At 42.4% G+C, this 20,495-nt stretch overlaps 1 protein-coding gene across 11 annotated transcripts in view; it reads left to right on the top strand.

Moving 5' to 3' along the window:
- The window catches only part of ERC1 (ELKS/RAB6-interacting/CAST family member 1), a 269,174-nt gene extending 250,354 nt beyond the window's left edge, over positions 1-18,820 (top strand). For 10 of the 11 annotated variants that reach the window (XM_039707938.1, XM_039707939.1, XM_039707936.1 and 7 more), the window contains 2 exons: positions 1,710-1,898; positions 11,958-18,820. In XM_039707938.1, the coding sequence (XP_039563872.1) occupies positions 1,710-1,898; positions 11,958-12,095 (327 nt within the window). In that variant the 3' untranslated portion in view covers positions 12,096-18,820. Of the gene's footprint in view, positions 1-1,709; positions 1,899-11,957 lie in introns of those variants that run through there. The other variant, XM_039707940.1, reaches the window with a different exon arrangement.
- Positions 18,821-20,495: the final 1,675 nt, after the last annotated feature.

The following is a 20,495-nucleotide window of genomic DNA, read 5'->3' as shown; positions in this document are numbered from 1 at the left end:
GGCCCAGCACTGACCCTTGGAGAACACCACTAGTGACAAGCCTCCAACTAGACCCAGCACCACTAATTAGAGCCCTCTGGGATCTGCCCTTCAGCAGCTGTCCATCCACCTCCTTGTCCACTCATCCCATCCTGATAGAACACAGCATTATTTTTATATGTGTGTTTCTATATGCATATACAACAGAGGGTGCCCCAAGGCTGCAGAGGTTTTTACTAAAGCATGTGAGCTCACACTCTCTCTGGTTCAGGATCCTTGCCTGACTCCTCTCCCGTGGCTGTGAGTGTGGCAGGACCCTGATGTGCTGGTGTGGGCTGCTGAGCTCGGCAGGACACAGAGCCTGACATCAGTCAGCTGCTTAGCCATGCCTCTCAGATCCTCACACTCTACAGAAACTAATCCATGTAAAACAGCGTTGGAAACAAAATAAGTGAGCCCTGACAGCCTTATTAAAAGGGGTCGAAGCCAGAGTCTTTGTTGAAAGTAATGCCAGCACCCTGTTTTGTTGACTCGGAGATTATCTCACTCCTTATTCATTAGCAGGGTCAGAGGTGTCCTATTGAAAAGATATCCCCAGCCCACTAACAAACAGCAGGTGCAGCCTCTGCCTGGGAACACGAATGGAACTTGCTAGGACTTTGGCAAGGCTTCCCAGCTCTCCCTGCCCAGCACCTCATTTTATGGAAAGGAGGCCCTAAGCCTAGTTCTTCCCTAATTTTTCATAATCTGCAAACTTTAGAGGTTTGCATTACTGTGGTTTTGAATATGTGCCCACAAACATCTAGAAAAAATGAAGCAGTATTCTTGTGGAAGGTCACAGCAAAGGGTGCCCAGTAGGCATTTATGCACTTGAGCTCTCTATTTTTGTAAAAAAATGAGAAATGGCTCTTCAGATACTTTTTGTGGGAACTGGATAACTCTAGTTTGGATTGCACTGAGGAACAACGTATTAGATTCAGATTGGGTAAAGTATAATGAAACAAAATAGTGCTTTAATAAAGTCCTTTGATTTTGGTTTTTTAGTTTGTGATGTAGATATAGATATAGATACATCTATAGATCTAATATATATAGATAGTTTTTTCATTGTCTATCCTGTTTAATAAAAATCATTGCCTTTTCAAAACTAAAGAAGACTATACCTTAACTATGTAAAACATAGAAAATTAAATTTTAACTTTCTGGTGAAGGTATGTCTTTATCCAGTTCCTACAGTAGAGATGCAGTCATCTTAGAATTGTTGTGTTTTGGCATAATTTGAAACAATTCTCTTTAAAACGTGTTTATTGCATACTTACTTTACAATGAAATGTTTTTTGGCAAAGCCAGCTAAAAATCTGTATTGACATTGCTTTTGGACAAGTTGTGGACAGACACCATTTATCAGATTTTTTTTTTAAGTAGTTAAACCAAAGTACTGATGGATAATCAGTAGAGTTAATGCATTCAATGTAATATTGTTTCATTTTTCACCCATATCATCATTGTTTCCCAGTCTAATCACACAGCTGTCATCATTGCACCCACTCCCCAGTGTCCTTGGTTTCTTTTATGTGGTTGGTGCATTATGCACCAGGAGTCCAAGGGAAAGAGTGTTCAGGTTTCATGCACTGTGAAGCTGGACAAGATTGTAACTTAGAGGCTGATCTTTGCCTTCATCACTGCTTGGGTCCCAGGCTGTTCTCACTGTCTCTGCTCTCTTATTTCAGATAATCCAGCCCCTCCTAGAACTTGACCAGAACCGCAGCAAGTTGAAGTTGTACATCGGCCATCTGACAGCCCTGTGCCACGAGCGCGACCCCCTGATCCTGCGTGGGCTCACCCCGCCTGCCTCCTACCACCTGGATGATGACCAGGCAGCTTGGGAGAAGGAGCTGCACAAGATGACCCAGGAGCAGGTGAGTTTGTGGCCTCCAGCTCTGAACAAGGACCTGAACTTGCTGATTGAGGCTTTACTGATCTGCTGATTGAGGCTTTACTGACGTGCCACACCAAAATGTGGTGAAACCTTGTTGTGAGTGGTGAAAGCAGGTAGCAAAGATGAACCCTTCAGCTGATAAAAGGAGTCAGTAATTTTTTTAATCATTACCATGTACTATTTATTATGGAATTTCATCTGCTCTTTTATCTGTGCTTGGGGCCATGCATTTCCACACTCATGGGAAATCAAATTGCAAGGTACCACTTTTGCCATGTTTTAACTGTTAACAAATTTTAGCAGCTCTCTAGAATTCAATGTAGCCATCAAGATCTTAAATCTTACTTTAATTACATAAGCCATATATATTTTAATTGACACATTTATATAAGTGAATGCAGTGTCCTTACCTGGTGTTACAGAATATTCTGTCAGTAATTTCTACTGCTTACCCACCTTACCTTCATACCTGAATCAAGATTGGACTCAGTGTGCTGGATGTGATACACCCATGCCTATATACACACACACAGTGACTTCAGAAACCCACCTGTATATTTCCAGGAGTTTTGGAATACAGAACTGAAAGGGTTTAATAAGAGTTTGTCAGATGATGTCTCCACAAGAGGCTGTCAATCTAGTTATAAATCATCTACTGAAAGAATCTTCCTTTCTTCCAGCTCTGGTAATGTCTTACCTTCCTTAATCCCTTCATTGGCAGTTTTTTTATCTTATGTTTCTAGACTATAATTCACCATCCCCTACAGCTTTTTTTTCTAACTCATTCCTATTTCTCTTCTCAATTTTCTTTACAGTTCTAGTCCTATATTACTGAACCACCTTGTCTGTCAGATTGGGATGGAGCAGTGGGTGACAAAACCTGTAGCATGTGTGGGAGGCACCTCTGCCCATATCCACTCTCATTTTCAAAGTTTGGATATCACTGAAATAAATTGCCTCATTAATTATAGCTGTTCTGGTCTTCATATGTAGTCATGATCTGTGGGGACAGTTGGTATTTGCTATTTGATCAAGAGATGTGGGTAAAAAAAATACAAAAAGCTTTCTTTGTCAAGTTCTTCTGAATAGTAACCCCAAAAATAATATTTCCCATTAAAACTTTGCTAGTCCATTAGCAACACTTATGGGTTACACAGTAAAGAAAGCATTGTGAGAAAAGGGAATTACCTAAGTTGTTCTGGAAAGAGAAAATAATTCTTTTTCTGTCCTCTCACATTATTGTCTTAATTCTGCACTGCTGTCACCACAGTTGTTTAAAGTTACTTCTCCATTCACGATTCCCAAGCATAAATAATGTCAGCTAAAATAAAATGTAGCTGTCTCTTTTGCTTTCCCATACTCAGATGGTATTTAAGAAGCTTCAGTTGCAAAACACAAACTAATGATATATTTCAATTTACAAAGCAGACTTTTCATTTAAGCCATGGAGCTTTTCTGTTTCTAGCTGCAGAGTTTCCTTTGTGCTTAAAGTATTCCCATGGGGGGTGGGAATCAGTTCTCCAGATTTGCAGAAGCCCATCACAGAATACCCATTTTGCATCTTTGGAATTTTAATGAGTTTTGTAAATTACCTCAAATCCAGTGCCTTAAATTCACTCCTGTCCCTTCTAATATGATCTTCTGTAGATAATGCTTTACAAGCCTCAGTGGGAAAAAATTAATCCCCTTGAATGTTAAGAAGTGCTAACATGATTAGGGAGGATACATTTAACCAACACCAATCATATTTAAGCATGATGCCAACGTATCCACTTCTCACCAATGAGATTACCTAGTATGGTTTGGTTGCTTTGGGGTTTTTTTATAAATAGTTAAGAATTCATTTTTGAACTAATGTTTTTGGAGCTGTTATTTCCCTCTGCAGCAACTTTTCTTGGCCAAAGTTGGTTTGCTGTGTTTCATCATAGCCAATGTACTTGGTAGATCTTTCATCCCTGCTGGGGAGGTTCAGGTACAAACAGCAGGAGTTCTCTGTGGCTTCTTCTGGTAGATACAACTGGTGTATGAAGTAAATTTAACCTTCTCACACTTCTAGTGCACCCACGGTGACCCACAGTAACCAATGTGCAAATAGTTGTTGGCAAAGTATCTGCCAGCATCAACACCATGGATCCTAGGGGAATTTGTTGCCGCATAAATAATTTTGTAATCTCAAAGTCTGACTGGTAATTGGTGCCTCTTATCCATAATAGTGTCTCAACACTACCATTGAGTTCAGTGATAGTCCTTAGTGACTTCAAGTGATTACAGAATATGCTGAGTTGGAAAGGACCCACAAGGATCATGGAGTCCAGCTCTTATCCCTGCACAAGACATTCCCAGGAATCACAGCAGGTGCCTGAGAGCTTTATCCAAACACTTCTTGAACTCTGTCAGGCTTGGGGCTGTGATCACATCCCTGGGGAAGATTGATTGTAATCAAGCTGTGGGGCCAAGATACTATATCATTCTTTGTTGGCATTTTATCAAAGACATTGTGTAGGCTGACTTAGCGTAGTAAAATTTTGGTTTGTAATGAAGAACTGAAGCCAGTACTTATGAGTATATGGTGTCTCAAAACCTAATCTAAAATGATATATTAGACTAAGTTGTGGACAGTAAAGGATCTATAGAGCTCAGAACCATGCCATTAAATTGTTCCTGTGGTAGGAAATGTCCCTTTGAGTCAGTTCTGACCAAATGTCCCCAAAAAAAGCTACCCAGTACTGTTTCTGGAACTGTCATCCTTCAACCAGTTCATGTCCTATTTGACTTTTCTTATTAAAAAACTGAAGTTACCAGAAGGAAAGAGGAATGTTCCAAGTCTTGACACTCAGAAATAAAAATTCCATTCATTCATTACAAATAATTGCATTATCCTAGCAATTTCTATTAAATACCATATTTTCTTTCACTTTCCTTGAGGTATCATTATGTTAATATTCTTGAGCTCTGTAGAATGACTGCTCTGTTTCACATTTCAGATAGTTGCCTGTAAGTGTGGGATTTTATTCCTTTATGAAAGCAAATGGCATTAAGAACATAATTATATGGTCCACGCTTTTATTTGTAGTTTGGGTTTTGTTTTGCTCTTATCTGTAAAACAAAAAAAAAACAAAAAAAAAAGAATTGAGTAATTGAGTAGAAACTGGAATTTGCTGAAAATCCTCACTTCAGTATGTCAGAGGTGGTGCCCTGCACTGGGGTTGAGAGGCAGCAGTGTGAGAAAGTAAAAAGAGCCAAAAATCCAGAGATCCAGAGCAGCCAGATATTAAAAGTAGGCAGCAGTATTAGGTTTGTTAATAGCTTAAGGACTATCAGCAATATTTCTTAGTACCTCAAATCTAGCTGTAAATGTGCAGGACCTTGAATTTCTTATTTTCAATAGGTCCTGCATGGATATTTGGAAAAAATATTTCTTCCAACACAAGATCTATACAACTAAAATAATTTTCTTAACCCTAGGAGTAGGAGGCGTGTTACCCCCTGGCTCCTTGCCATCAGAGGCTCTTTCCAGCCATGTCCAGCATGTCCTGGCTTCCTCAGGCAGGGGGTCCTGCCAGTTTCTGCTGGCCCTTAAGCACCAGTTTGTTCCCTGCACACTCCTCTCCTGCTCCAGAGGTGTTTCTGGCAGCACTTGCATTGTGACCTGGGCATCAGCAGCAGGCTTGGAGACCAGGGCAGGTACATTTCCATCAGAGGCTCTCTCAGAAGTCACCTGCTGTGGGAGCTTGTCTCACCCCACTCACTACCTGTGGCTGCTTTGCTGTGAGTTACAGAGAAAAGCACTTGTGAAAAATCTCATCCAAGAGCCTTCGTTGTGCAGGAAGGTTCCCTTCCCTTTCCCTGTGCTTCAGCCAAAGCACAGACCTTCTGGGGATTCCTGCTTACTAATCCTCTCCCAAGAAATCAGGAATGCCTTCTCTGCTCAGCTGCCCAAAGCAGAGGAAGGAAAAAGGTGATAATGTCACTTCACTGCAGCAGTCACAGCCTGCTGTGTCAGCTAAAGAATCATGGCTTGGTTCCAAGGAGCAACATCTACCTTGCACTTCATTCACATTTCAGCCTCCACAGAGCAATGGTAAGCTTTTTGAATAAAAGGACACCAAACCTCATACCTGTAGCTGTCAAATTTCATTTTAAAACTGCATATTTGATTGTTAAATCCTGAAAATATTCAACACATATTTTGATTTGTTATACAAACAATATTGCAATTAGGATAAACTTTACTCTAAAGTACAAATAGTAATTTTATAAACATCCTGTGTACTTCTTTTTTCAGATTCTGCTTGTGTTGTTCTGTCATCTGTGAGGAATTACTCAACTTACTTAGTTTCTGTAAAGAAATTACTCTGCTATGATTTGCATTTAGTCATTCTAAATTACTCTGTTACTTCAGAGTTTACCCTTGTCTTCCTTCTCTGACTGCTCTTCTATTAGCTTGTTATCTTCCCCCACTTGATTTATGTCATTTATTTTTAATTTGTAATCTTATGGGAATGCATAATGTATTTTAAAGTTAAACAGTCCACTTCTGGTCTCTGTTAGAAATTAGAAGTAATAATTGCATCAATTTATATCCTTCTTCATGTGCAAATCTATTTCCTGAGTTTGGTTGAGAAAGCAATGGATATGGGAATTTTCTGAAATTGTTACATTATAAAGTATTTTAAACTTTTATATTTAATGGTTTGGGTGAGGATGAGAACAGTGTAATAGTTCTTACATTCTGGTTAAAATCACAAGTTCTATCTGTAAGTTAGCCATGTCCATAATGCCATGACATCATTAATTTTTATTTGTCCATGAAATTGCTAATATTAATTACAATACACAATCAAGAGTATTAACAACTCCTAACTTGAAATGAGATATAAAAAGAAAAACACTGATTTCAGGACACCATCAAGCATTGTGTGTGTGTGTGTGTGGTGTGTCCAAAAATGAGAGTGGTCTCATTAGAAACAGTCCTTACAAGCAGGAGGTACAACCCCAAGCTGTTCCCTTGTTTTTCACTCTCCTCATGTTTTGCTCTTAGCAGTAAATTCTGTTCCTCTGGCCCTTGCTCAGACACCGTGGTCCTTGTGACAGCTTTGTGCAGCATCTCCTCATGCTGAGCTGCTGCTGTGGATTCTGCTTTTATATCTCTTTCCTTTCCAAGTTAGCAATAGTTAATGTTAATGATGGATAGTATATATTTTAATTAAAATTAGTAATTCCATGCACAAATAAAAATGGGCAATGTGCATTGTAGATATTATTTTAAAAGACTGTTTCATCTGAAATCTTACTTTAATTTTTAAATGTATGTTTTTTAAGTATTTCGAAAGAGCTAACATAACCCCCAAATTTCCAGATAGAGCAGAAATATTTAAGGGTTTACATTAAAAATTTTTCTTCTTTTGTTTTTGAAATTTGTCAGACTGAATTTCCATATTTGTAACCCTTTATTTTGACTGCTTTATAGGTACATAGTTGAGAAATAAAGGTTTATATGTAATTAGCTCTCACTACATCAAACACATGTATTTGTACACTGGTTTGTCTGGGTGGATGAAAAAGCTCTTGACAATTTGCCTGAGTGAAGTTTAAAGTTGAGACAAAGCAAAGGTTTAGATTAAATCAGTGTAATTTCTTATTGGTGTTTACTTGTGTAACTTTAAGCTCTAAATATAGTTTTCAGACTAACCATAACCTGATTCAGAAACACTTGAACTTCAGAGAAACATAATTTTATATTCTGGTATTCTGTCCTTATAGAAGTTCTCCACTAACTTCCTTTTTGTGCATCTCTACAAGTCCTTCATATTCTGTATTCAGGCTTACTGTCCATAGCCCAAGATGAGATAATCAGTTTATCCGTGTTTGCCCCTTTTTCATCAGTGCTCCTTTGGAATTGTTAATGAGGCAAAAATCACACTGGGGAGTATAAATAAGTTTTAAAGAATCTTAGTTTAATTATGCCTTGTTTGCATTATGGGAAAAGCAGAGGCCACGAAGGTTCTGCAGAGCAGCAGCACAGTTCACCCAGTTTGCATATAAAACCACAGCATCCTATTTCTTAACTAGGAAGTTATCTTCATATGAATCATTCATATGGCTCTGAATGTCAACTAATCTTTAAGTAGGTTCTGAAATATCTTGGAACAGAGAAGCGAAATTCGTGGTGAATTGTTAGGGATTTTTTTTCAGTGATGGAGTTTAACTATAAATGGAAAATTATTCCTATCGTGACTTGCTCTAAACACAGGAAGGAAGGCAGCAGTGCTGAAAAGTGTCTGACTCTATTGCAGATTATCTGCAAGCTTTCTTTCCCCTGAGATGCTGAAGGCCATTTCTGTTCTTCTGTCCAAAGATAAATACTATTAAGCACTTCTGGAGTCCTTGCTGTCCTTTCCTTTCTGAGCTGTCTATTCTTACTTGTCATCAACTAGACAAAAAACATATCGGGCTTTGCCTTCTCATTTTTGGTCATTTCTATGAGGCAAGTATGTGAATCTCCTCATATCCTCAACTGGAAATGCCAACAAAAAAGGATTGTTCACATTTCTTTATTTTCATAGAAAAATGGTATGGGGAGGATAACACCATTGCATTCACAAGCTAAAAAAAATCTAGGAAACCAGGAGCAGAACTGACGTTCATAATTTCAGAGAACTTCCCTAAAATTTGGACTTTGAAACATCCAGGTGAATCCAGTTATGCCACTGAGAACTGGATGTTCCCCTTGCTTGATGGAGAGCCTGGTGGTGTGCTGCTGCCAGCTGCTGCCGGGAGGAGTGACGTCAATGGAGATGATATCCCTGGCCTAGAAATGCTGCCACCAGCCATAGAGCCCATTAAGATGTCTTTGCTGAAGTAGGAATCACATTATTAAATCTGGCTGTTCTGAAGCTAGCAAACTCAACTCAGGGCTATCATTGCTATTTTTCCAAAGACGCTTCGTCACAGACATCTGCCAGCCAGCTGTGTAGACTTTCTGTCTGTGCTAATTTGTAAAGTATTGTTGCTGGCCTTCAGCATTCAGAGCCATCTTCTTTTGAGTTCTTGATGGTCAAATCTCTCTTATTGGAAATATTTTCTTCCTCTGGTTAAGTTGGTTGCTTTTGTTTGGTTGCATTTGATTTATTAGCTTTGGCATCAGCTGATTGTGTTGGGCTTATCTTGATTTTATAAGGCATCTTATAAATACATAAATGCTGACTAGTAGAGCAAGAAAATGAGACTTCACTGATGTTGCAGTATTGCCCCAGTGAAGACAACATCCTGCAGGATTCTCCTTTGTCCACCCAATCTCTTTCAGCTTAGAAGTTCAATCTGTTGAAAGTGCTTTAATATTTCATTAATTTAATTGCTTTGTCCTTTCCTGGAGCTTCACCTGGAGGATTTGGCTGAAAGGCCAGCAAGAAGGGTGCTGGCTGGGCAGGTGGTGGTGGTGCAGGACCTCTGCTTTCCCTGCTAACACTGCCCTCTCCTGGTTCTCCTGCCGTGGACTGAGAGCTCAGGACCCTTGCAGGTGCCAGATAAGAAAAGGAGAATGATGATGCTGGCTGTTTGTCCTGTTGCTTGCTCTCTCCCAGCTCCATGGCCTCCCATCCTTCTGATGGATGGCACCATGCAATCTTTGTGCTTGCCCAAGAAGGCACAAGGCAGCCATGTCTCAGAGCTGTAGGCTCAGAGCATTCCCAGGAATGCAGTGGTGGGGGGGTTGCAGGCTGCTGTACCTGGGGCCACCTGCACGGCTGGGATCTCACCAGCCTTACAACCCCAGGCTCAGAAGCTGTCCCTGAATCCCAGTCCCCTGGCTTTTAATATCCAGCACCACTCCTGGCTGCTGCTTGTTCTGACTCTCTCAATCCTGCTTGATGGCTGGACCTTTCCTAGGCTTATCCATCATTGTAAGTTCCTCACTAATACCTGTGCCAGGTTGCTGATCACCCATCCACAGCCTGCCATTCCTGAGCCATTATGGGTTACTGCTGAGCCCCCCCTTTCTCCCCCAGAGCCCTCCCCAAGGCCAGAGTGCTCCCCTCCCTCTCTTTCCCCATTCCCAGCTCATGTCACTCCACGGAGCGGGATCAGGTTGCCTTTGCATTGTGATTCTTGGCAGGAGCCCCTCTCGGGTTCCTATGGCTGTTCTGTGAGTGCAGCAGCCAGTAGGAACAAAGCACATAAGAACACATTAAACCAACATTCAGCATGCAAAGCCCCAATAATTTACTATATGCTACTCTGCCTAGTAAAGAGAACAGTGTAGCACGCTCGCCCTTTTAATTTCCTTTCTCACACTTTTGTCTACAGAAGCCTGCACCATAACTTTCTTAAAAAGCATTTTTATTTATTCCATAGTCGTTCTTAGGCTGTTTGTTTTAAAGCAGTTTCTTGCAGAAACAATTTGCTGTGCTTTGCTTGATACCATCACTAAACAGAGACATGCTGTTGTATCTGATTAGAATTTTAATTGTAGAAATCTAACCTTTGCCACTGCATTGTGCTCTTAAAGTGGTAAAATGATCCCTGCTGTGCTGCTGCCTGATAGTTCTCTCTGTTTAAAACCTGCATTGAGCAGTGTTACAGAAGTGCCAAGCACAGATCAACAAATCTGATGAACAGTTATCCCTTCAGGCATGAAAAATGCCAGTTTGACATTCTTTCCATGTCTTGTATTAACACAGTAGAGTTCCAATAAAAATACTAATCCGTTAGAAATAAGAAATGTTACAGAACTGACAGATAATAAATTTTTTTAAACCACACAAAATTTAAAAGAAGGTTCAAATAAGATAAGATGGTTGCTCACAGCAGCTCAAAGTGACAAAGAACTTTGGCTTGAGAAGCTGGAAATAAGCTTCAGAGTCCATCTTAAGTGTATGTACCTGCTACATATATGCTTGTCTTGTATTCATAGAGAATATGCTTTATTAGAAGACAATCCTATCACTGAACAAATAAAAGAGCTTTTTTGGTATATAGAACAGGGCAGGGCTGTCTGCTTGAAAGCTTATCCAGTCTATCTGTCCATGTCATCTGACCTAGTATGGGATGCTGCTTCTCCATGTTCTCTGAGGTCCTTAGACCACTGGGAGTACAGTAATCCCTAAATGCTTGCACAAAGTAGACCCTTCCTTGGGATTGTGCACCGTTCACAGGCCAGCATGGACTTTATCAATTGCTGGGCAGCTAAGCAGGTTACTGAAGGCAGATGTTTCCTGCTCTTTATTAAGACTCTCTGGGCCCCTAAATCTGGCAATGGCATTAGGCTCAAAGCTGGAAGCTGTGTTTGCATATGTTGTGTGACATGGTTTGGGACACCACTTGTTGGAGAAACTGTTTATAAACTGTAGACAGAGTGAATAATATAAAGTTTGAAATTCTGTGTCCTGTTCTGAGCCAGTTGTAGGGATCTGAAGAAGGAATGACCCAACAGGAAATGCAGAGTTAGTAAACAAAAATCGTGTATGTTCCACTGCAATTGTGTGTAGTCATTTTCTGGCTGAGTTGGAAAAGAGAGTTTCTGAAAATTAGTAATTCCTCAGGAAAAATAGAATTCTGGTTAACTTTGGGTGCATTATGTGACATTCCTATTGATTTCATATCAGGAATAATTCTCAAGTAATGGCCTGTGACACATCCCATTGTTCATGGACAAAAGTCAATCTATTTAAAGCAATACACTAGCAAGCTGCTGTATTGCTCCTGCAATATGGTTGCCTTCAGAAAAACATTCTGCAGAGGAAGTTTTTCTTGTATTTATCCTAGAACAATGCATTCAGGAGTAGTTAAGTCATGTGGACATGATGTTTACTGGGAAGGTGACAAACCTGGTCCTGTAGAATGAAAAAGTGAAATGAAGAGGTTGGAGAGCACTCAGTTCCAGGTGAGGGGGTCACCAAGGGAAGATGCAGGCGCTGGAAGCGCCCAGCATGTGTCACCTCTGTTAGTTCCCTTCCCGAGTGGTGGTGAGGCCGAGCCTGCTGGGCAGGGCTGTCACACATGTCAGAGCAGGGCCTGACCGTGTGTCTGTGTGTCCTTGCAGCTGCACGACGAGCTGGAGAAGGGGGAGAGGGAGAGCGTGGAGCTGCAGGAGTTCGCCAACGCCATCCTGCAGCAGATCGCGGATCACTGCCCCGACATCCTGGAGCAGGTCGTCAACGCCCTCGAGGAGTCCTCGTGACCTCGGCCACCAGCCCACAGAGCAGCACACCAGTGGCCAAGCCCAGGCAGTCCACGGAGCCATGGGAGTGGAGAGCAATGGGAAAGACAGAACATGGAAACTTCTGGTGCACCTTCGACAAAGAAAACAAAGGCAAAAAAAAAAAACCCTTCTGAAAACTACATGCTCTCTAGGTTCTTCCAGTCTATGATTAATCAGCCATTTTTGTATTCGTCTTCTCACTGCCTTTCTACTTTAGAATGCAATTCCCCATTGACTTTGTTGGTGGTGACTTTTGGATACAGCTAAGCAGAGCTCTTCCAAGTCTACTGAGCAAAGAAGAGGGGATCCACTGAACATAAGCAGCTCTAGTTCTCCGTGAGGTTGCAGAAGAGTAGCCCTCGCCTTTCATTAATATATTGCTTTTTCCTTCTTGTCTTCTTTCCTCCTTCCTGTTTTTTTCTTTTCATGAAAGCTGAAAGCCTGAATTTCACAGTGCTAAAACCAAACCTGAGTGTGCTCTGATTATGGCTCATGGCTGGCCAGCATCAGCTAGCTCAGGTCTTGCTGCCTGTCTCAATGCTTCTTATGTTCTTAAATAACAGAGTGAGGAAAGGAGAGTTTCCCCCCTTGCTCCTGTCAGTCATTTCATCTAGCAACTGGGGGAAAAAGGTAGTCAGGCATACTGGTACTTTCTGTTTACCTTACGTGGAATTTTATTGTCCACTGGTCTGACTCCAGATTGCTAGTTGGGCCATTTTTTGAGGTAACTGTTTTCATCTTTTGATTTTTGGGGGCTTTTAAATGAGGTTTCTCATCATAGGTCTGTGTCTCCTAAGTTCTTACTTTATAGAGAGCTCTCTCCCTTCGAGCAGGTGTGGTCAACAGGTCAGTTCCCAGCTTTAACTTGTACAGTTTGTCCAGTTTTTCAGGCTGTGACTTTGTGAACACTGCCTGTCATCAGAGTAGTCTTAAGCATTCTGTAAATGAGACATTTGCATCATTTAGCTTAAAAGTATAATTTTAAAGCTAAGTTAGGTAAACCAGTAGCATATTTCTTACTATAATTATAATTTAATTTATTTTGGTTTAGCTTACATTGACGAGGAATGAGTTTGAGTTCATAGCAATAACCCTTATAAGGAAGAGCATCTCTGCTGGAGTTGGCACCCAGCTGAGTAGATAGGTGTAAAATCACAGCTTTACTTAAACCAGTGCAATTCTTCTGTGCATATGAGAGGCCTTAGTTTTATTCCCATCCACCTTTGACTCTCGTTACAGCTCCTGCTGATAGGTAATATGACCTGAAATCCCAGATCAGTTTGTCCTTGTGGTAGCAAGTCAGAAATCCTATTTTATGAGTAGGACTTGGGTGTTCATTCTTGGACTATGCATTAATGGGGAGACACGTTTTTTCCTGGCTGCCAGTGGTTATGTGTGTCTGGGGGCATCTGCAGGACAGAGCCCTGTAACATGTCCCCATGTGCTCCTTAAAGGAGCTGCTCCTTTGACTGGCTCATGTTACTTCAGAGAGTGAGGGGAAGGCAAAAGGAGACCAAATAACACAGCAGTGGAAGATATCTTGGTTTTCTAGTTAATAGCTAATTATGAATCTTCTCAGTAAACCTCCCATTCAGAGCCTGCAGTTTAATTCCATATAGCTTACTACATTTTGAATTTAATCACTAAATTAAATTAAATTAAATTAATCACTAAATTAAATCACAGTTTTGCTAAGGAAAATGTTCCAGGCCTTTTCAAGAAAGCTGCATTTCTTACATCTCTCAGATCCACAGCACAGCTCGCCTGTAGGTCTTTCACACTTTGTTTTTATCTTTTGAAGTGACCAATTGCTTCCAACAGAAAGGAAATCAGCAAAAGTTTGAGTAAGGGAAGATGTACCTTGTAGGTTTTTTTTTTTCCAAACAAGCAGTGAAAATTGGGCAAAACTGAAACCTTATGTACCTGTAGACTCTATTGAAAACTAGCTAATTTTAAATAAATCACATCCCCCTTGATTCTACTGTAACAATTCAGAAGAAGGAGCTGCATTCATAGCCAGGATGTCCAGGAAGAAGTAAGTCTCAAAAGAAGAGGCAAATCACTCCTTTTCCAACTTGGGAATTGCCAGTGCTTTGCAAATCAGGAGAACTAACTTTAGTTCTTCCTGTAATAGCAGCCTGTGTCTGCAGCTTTTTTTTTTTTTTTTTTTTTTTTTGTGTCGTGTGTGAGGGGAGTAATGGGAACCTGAATGTGGGGAAGGGGGAATGCCGGAAGGCCAGCAGACAGTGACTGTACACACTGCTGGGCCCTGCCTCATCCCAGAGCCACCCCTCTGGTCCCATTCTTTGAGTCAGCATGTTTCGATAGGAGCTGTTGTTTTGAAATCTTTCCTCTTGCATTTTCTTCATCACCCCTAATTACTCACTCAAGGAATTTAATGCCGCCTGTAAAAGCATCAGAGCCATCAGCCCAGCATCATCGGCCACCGCCGCCCCTCCTGACTCTCTCATTAACTTATATGGTCAAATCTCCAGCTGCCCTGGTTCCCTGCTGTAAAACAATCCTTCCTCTGTGAGAAGCTGTGGAATTTCCCTTATTGATGGTTCAAATGGCTCCTGCTTGTAAACCTCTTACTGAGATGTTCCTTGATAGTGTTTCTGCTGGAGGCAGGGGCAGGGGGAGGGGATGGGAGTGAGGGGTGATCACTTCAGGCTGTTATTTCAATTCCCTGGCTTTACTGCGTTGCCCACACATCGCAGGGAAGTGCTGCTGCTTCTTCAGCATCTCTAACTCAGCTTGTGGCTGCATTTCCATAGTCCAAAGTGCCCCAGCCAAAGGCCCGGTGCTGTCACGGCAGCGTGTGCGGGATCTGTGCATCAGCAGCCGGGTGAAGCTCACTGTTTACACATCTCCTGGCCTCTTCCCAGGGAGGATTTGTCAAGCCTGGCTGGTTTTCACGCTGGCCATTTGGTCCTTTATCTGCCAGCCACACACCTGCTGTTCCTTCCATCTGAATTGTTGAGCCCTGGTGATTTTTCTCGTTAACCGCTGTTATCTCCTAGGTCTTGTAGGCTTCCCATGTTAAAGACTGATCTTAGACCTCTGTAAAGTGCTTTCAGGGAGGGAGCAGATCTCATTTAGGAACAGTCTTGATCCAACTTGATCTCCACTGAACTATTTCAGGTAACCTCTCTGATCCTGTGTCGACAGAGATCCTGTGAACAGCTTGAGGAACTTTGGGCTTTGGGAGGTACTTCTGGCCACAATTTAATGCTGGATGTGACCACTGAAAGCTTTTTCTTTTCACTCGTATGGAGTGCCACACCATTGGCCTTAAGGCAACAAAGGGATTTTATTCTCATAACCCATCATGGAATTGCATATGAGGCACATGGGAGAAGGGCCATATGTGGCATACCCTGCAATGCTCATCCAGTTGCCTAACCCACCACTGCTCTTTTAAGATCTTATTCCCAAGTGTCAGCAGCCAGGCAGATGCAGACAGTTTCCTACCACAGTGGTCCTGCAGTGCAGCAGGAAAAATTTCCTTTTTCTCTAGGAAATCAGGGGCCCTTCCCAGGGACTCTGGGGAAATTTGCTTTTTCTTCTCCTGTTGAATGAAGTTCCATTTGCTACAGGAGTTGTGAAAGTTTTAACTGCTTTAATATTGCTTTTTTTTTTCTTTTGAGCTGTCATTTGCAGAGAAACTGAGATATGTAAGGACTCAGGAGCTGTTAATAGAAAATTAAATAGGCCATTTTGGCAGGGTTTGGGCTAAAAAATAACTGAAGCCTCTGAAGCCCACATAACACTGTAGAAGCTGACACTGCAACCACACTTGATCATGATATCCACGAGTCCAAGTCCATATTTTCCTCTGAATCCAACCTCATGTAAAACACTAAAAGGACATAACACTAGAATCGCAGGGTGAGGACATGAGCACTGTTTGCCATTGGAGGAAGAATTACCTGGCATGCTCCCAGATGAAGCTCTAAGCCTCTCTAAGCATTCTCTCTCGTTTTGGCTGCCTTTAACCAGCTTTCACTCCAGAAAATGCCAAACCCTCTTTGGAATATCCAGTTTTTGCCAAGTCCTGGGGGCGGAAGGTGAAGGTCCGACGCGATGCGCGGAGCCGCGTGCGCCGTTTCTCGTTGCACGGCTGGAATATGCCTTCTCTTGAAAATTTCCTGGTACTTCAGGGCTCTGAAATTTGCACAAGGGAGCATAAATGTCATAAATCTCATAGAGATAACCCTGGTTGTTGAACCAAAGGAGCACCTCTTCTCATTTGCCCTGTAATTCCCATCCGTTCTGCTGCTAGTGCTCAATTTGTTGGGAAATCTTTACATCTGATGAGGGTTGACAGGGTTGAGTCCCCACTCCTGTACTAATTGCCAATTGCTGCCACTGCAGGGGTCTTCACAAAGGATGTAGAGTCATGCACTGATACTGTTTTAAAGCAAAAATATCACTACATAAAATAACGTGTATATCCCTGAAATGACTCCAGTGAAGTGCTAAAGGGAAAGAGTACAATCAAGGCATCTGATACTGAAAGGAAGCTTCTCCTCAGCTCAACATCCCCACTGGAAGAGGGACCTGAAGAGGCCGTGGAAGGCTGTGGATAACCAACACTGCCCCAGCGGAGCCGGCGGGGTGGGAGGGCCGGGCGCAGGGCATCAGGGGCATCGTGCCTGGCAAGGCCAAATCTGCTGACCCCTCTCATCTGCCTGGTGAGGAAGAGGAGTGTCAGGGGTTTTTTTAAAACAAAACGGTGTTTTTAATTGTTTTTTCCACGTAAATGGAAGGAACCTTACGCAACAGCAGATCCTTCTGAACAAAATGGCTGTATCCGCTGACTGTTTTTAAAACAAAAACAAAAAAAAAGAGAAAAACTGTTTCAAAACTTTTTAGTGTCAAAAGCATAAACTCAGAAATCCTGACTTTTTCCAGTGTGTGTGGTGAGTGCTGTAACCCTGTCATCAGTATCTCCCCTGACTTTTTCAGGGGTGTTTTTTTCCTGTTTTGTTTTCTGCTTGTCGATATTGTCTGTGTGGTCCTAAGGCTGGGGCAGTTACCAACAATGTGTGTCTATTGTCGGTTTGAAACAAAAGATAGTAGTAGAACTGAAAAAGATGTGTTTTAAAAAATATATAAAAATAAATTTCATTAAAAGGAATTCAAGTAAAGAAGCAACAAAGCCATGACTCCTCCTCTCGGGATTGCACGGAAAAGGATTTGTGGGCTTTTAATTACAACCAGTTGCCTTTCACAGGCTTTTGAGGTCCAAGGCAGCTTGGCCTCTTAGGAAATGTTACAAACCCTGTATAAATTCCTGCTTTCCCAGGTTTATACTGTACATGTGTAAGACAGAAATGGGCAGAATGAAACAGTATTTTGGAAGTCAGTCTTTTCTGGTAACAGTTATCAACACCAGGTGTCCCCTAAGATGGGAACCACTGATGTGAATGCTTTGGCCAAATTTTCTGGTTTTTCATCCCACCCCTTGATGCCAGGGACATGAGCAAGTGCAGATCAGCTGGTACAGGTAGTTGAGTGTAGGTTCAGTATTAAAGTTTCATTTCCTTGCCTCTGGTGTTGGTCACCAAGTGTGTTATGGGGCAGGAAAGGACCAGCAGCCACTTTCTGCTTTGGTTGCATCAAAGACTTGCATTGCTTGAAAGGAACATCCTGAAGCTAAACTGGTGTGTAAGGTTAACAAAAAAAACCCTGACAAATCGCTTTAGCTATGAACATAGGTAAAGAATTTCATTAAGTGAATGTATTTTTATTATCAAACTTAACCATATGCTGTTTGCCCCCATTTTGCAAGCTTAGTTCAGATCTTGAAAATCAAGTCAATGTGGTTTGCTTTTAAGAAAATATTCCCATTAGGCACTTGGTGCTTTGGTAGGGCTTTTTGTTCAAAACATTGGTTTCTTTCACTTGGAAACTGATAAGAAATGGATCTATTGGTCTTGTATACTGTTATTAGTAATAAAATGTGCTTATCTTAAAAACCAAGTTTTAAGCCAAATTTTAGAAGTAGACATTGTTCCTTTTATCTGCCCCATCTTCCCAGCTCTCTTTGGACAAGGCCAAGTCCTCCCTCCCTCCCTGCCCAGGGGTGGCTGCGTTTGGCCCCTCATTACACACTCATCACAGTATACCTGGGGAGGCTTTAGTGTAAGATGCCTTTATTTGTCCAGATGCTGGAGGAGGACTGATCCAATGGGACCACAAACAGGGAATAACTTCTGTGCTAGCCCAACATGCTGCTCCAAGCCCACTAGAACAGTATATTGCTGTTTCCTTCCAAGGCAGTGACTGAGGAGAGCTGCGCACAGCGTTCACAAATCATCTGTGGAGTTGAAAAATCATCTGTGGGATGCCCCATCCACTCCACAGGCACAGATCCCTCGTTTGCTTTGGAAGAGACGTGTTGCACTTTAGTGGAGGGGGAGGCAGGCTTTAGGGATGGGATCTGGTGTACTTGAATTCCTTTTGGAAATGACAGCAGCGGGAGACATTGGTGTCCGTGATGCGAGCGCGCACGCTGCCTTCAACTTGTATGTGTTTTATTGCTGGAGTCATGTTACTGACAGGATAATGAAATTGCAAAGAAAATGTGTTATATTCAACTTTGCCTTGATAATATAAACACTTTGTTCATTTTTTTTTCTTCTTTTTTTATTCACAGACTTAAGTTCATCAGGAAATTATAAAATTATTTAAAAATTCTGGGCCCTTCTGTCTTTATTTCAGTGTGTGTTACTTGGTGTCCTCTCCTGCATGCCCAGCGTGTCCCCAGGTGGGCTGCAGGGCTGTTCCCTGACACCAGGCTTGAGGTTCCAGTTGTTGCCTACCTGCACCAGTGGGACAAACCTGCACAACCTTGGCTGCAAACGTGCCTGGCAATGCTCATGGACACAGCTGGGGCTGCCTGCAAGGTGAAGGTGAGTGACTGGCAATCACAGGAGTGTCCCAGATACCCCTGGACCTCACAGGTCAGGTGGGAGGAGATAAAATAGCTGCTGTTACAGCCAGCTGTCCCCTTTGCCTGTTTTCCAAGTCAGTGACTTAAATGTTGGTAATGGGTGACTGGATTCCAGATGTGCATCCCGTGCTGAGTCAGTGTCGGGATCACATCTTCCAGAGAAACGTGCCTGGAAAGCCTTGCTGTGGGAAGGCCAGCAAGGCTGTCTATTGAACGTGTTCCTGGTGAAACCTGGACGTGGGTCCTGTCCCTCAGGAGGAGAGGAGAGTCGTGGCTTTGTGGCACAGGATGAGCTGTGCTCCCTGCAGCTCTACCCAGTATCCAGTCTCCAGACGCGTTTTGGTGACATGAGAAATGCCTGAGTAATGTCAGTATGAAAATCTCATTTTTCTGGGTTTTTTGACTGTTCTAAAGAGAATAGCATTGCAACACTGGTCCCACTGGTAGAACAATGTCCATGCTAAACACACTCCACCAGATTCTCCGCAGCTATCCTGAAGCCCTGACAGCACAGACCCCCCCAAGCTGGGACACTTTCTAACCAATTTCTCTCCGTTTCTTTCTCCTTTTGTCTGTCTGTACAGTCAGTTTTTCTCTGTGCTTTCTTGCTGGCCTTGTCCCTTCTGATTTTCCTCAATTCATCATTTCATGAGGCTCTTGAGGTCCTGACTTGTTTCAATGCAAGTGACTGCATGTGTAACAGGAGCAGGCGTCCTGATCTCAGTGCCTGGACATTCCCTTCCCTTTGCTGATTGGATTTCAATCACTTGGGCTTCAATCAGGCATGTGAAGCAGTGTGTGGAAAAAGGATGCGTGGGGATTAAGGGTCTCAGGAGCTTTGACAGAAAGAGTCCATCAGCCCCTTGGTTCCCAGTCTGGTTTATGTTTGCTCAGGCGTCTTTGGCTGAGAAGGGGATTCGTGATTCCTGTCAGGCCAGGGTGTGCCTGGCTTCTGCAGCACAGTCCAGATCAGCTGAATGAAACCACATGCCACATAAATTTAACCAGTTACTGCTCAACAAGGTACTCATCAGTCTGATAATGGCACAAACGCCACTTCTGAAGGACTGGTCCTTTTTAAAGGAGTAGTGAAAGGGCAGGGGTCCGAGCCAGCCCCAGCAGGACAGCACATCTGCAGGGAGAGCTGAGCTGAGGTCTGCAGCCCACACTGGCTGTGCTGCTTGGTGAGTTGCAGGGCTGTGTCCCCACAGGCTGACTCATGTTTTGGATGGCCCATAACAATAACACTGTTCGTGCTCAAAAGAGAAGATGCAAATGCCTTTTGTGCCTTATCAGGTTACATTTCATGCATTGTGCACTAAAACATGAGGCATCTGAACAGAATTGTCTGTGTTGACTGTAGCTACTGTGACACTGAACAGGCAAGGCAGCAGTGGAAACAGCTAATTGTCAGCCCT

This window comes from Passer montanus, unplaced genomic scaffold (assembly GCF_014805655.1).
Source record: "Passer montanus isolate IOZ18808 unplaced genomic scaffold, ASM1480565v1 scaffold20, whole genome shotgun sequence".
Lineage (NCBI taxonomy): Eukaryota > Metazoa > Chordata > Aves > Passeriformes > Passeridae > Passer > Passer montanus.
Note: the sequence above shows the minus strand (reverse complement) of the source record. Positions and strands in the feature narration are given on the sequence as shown.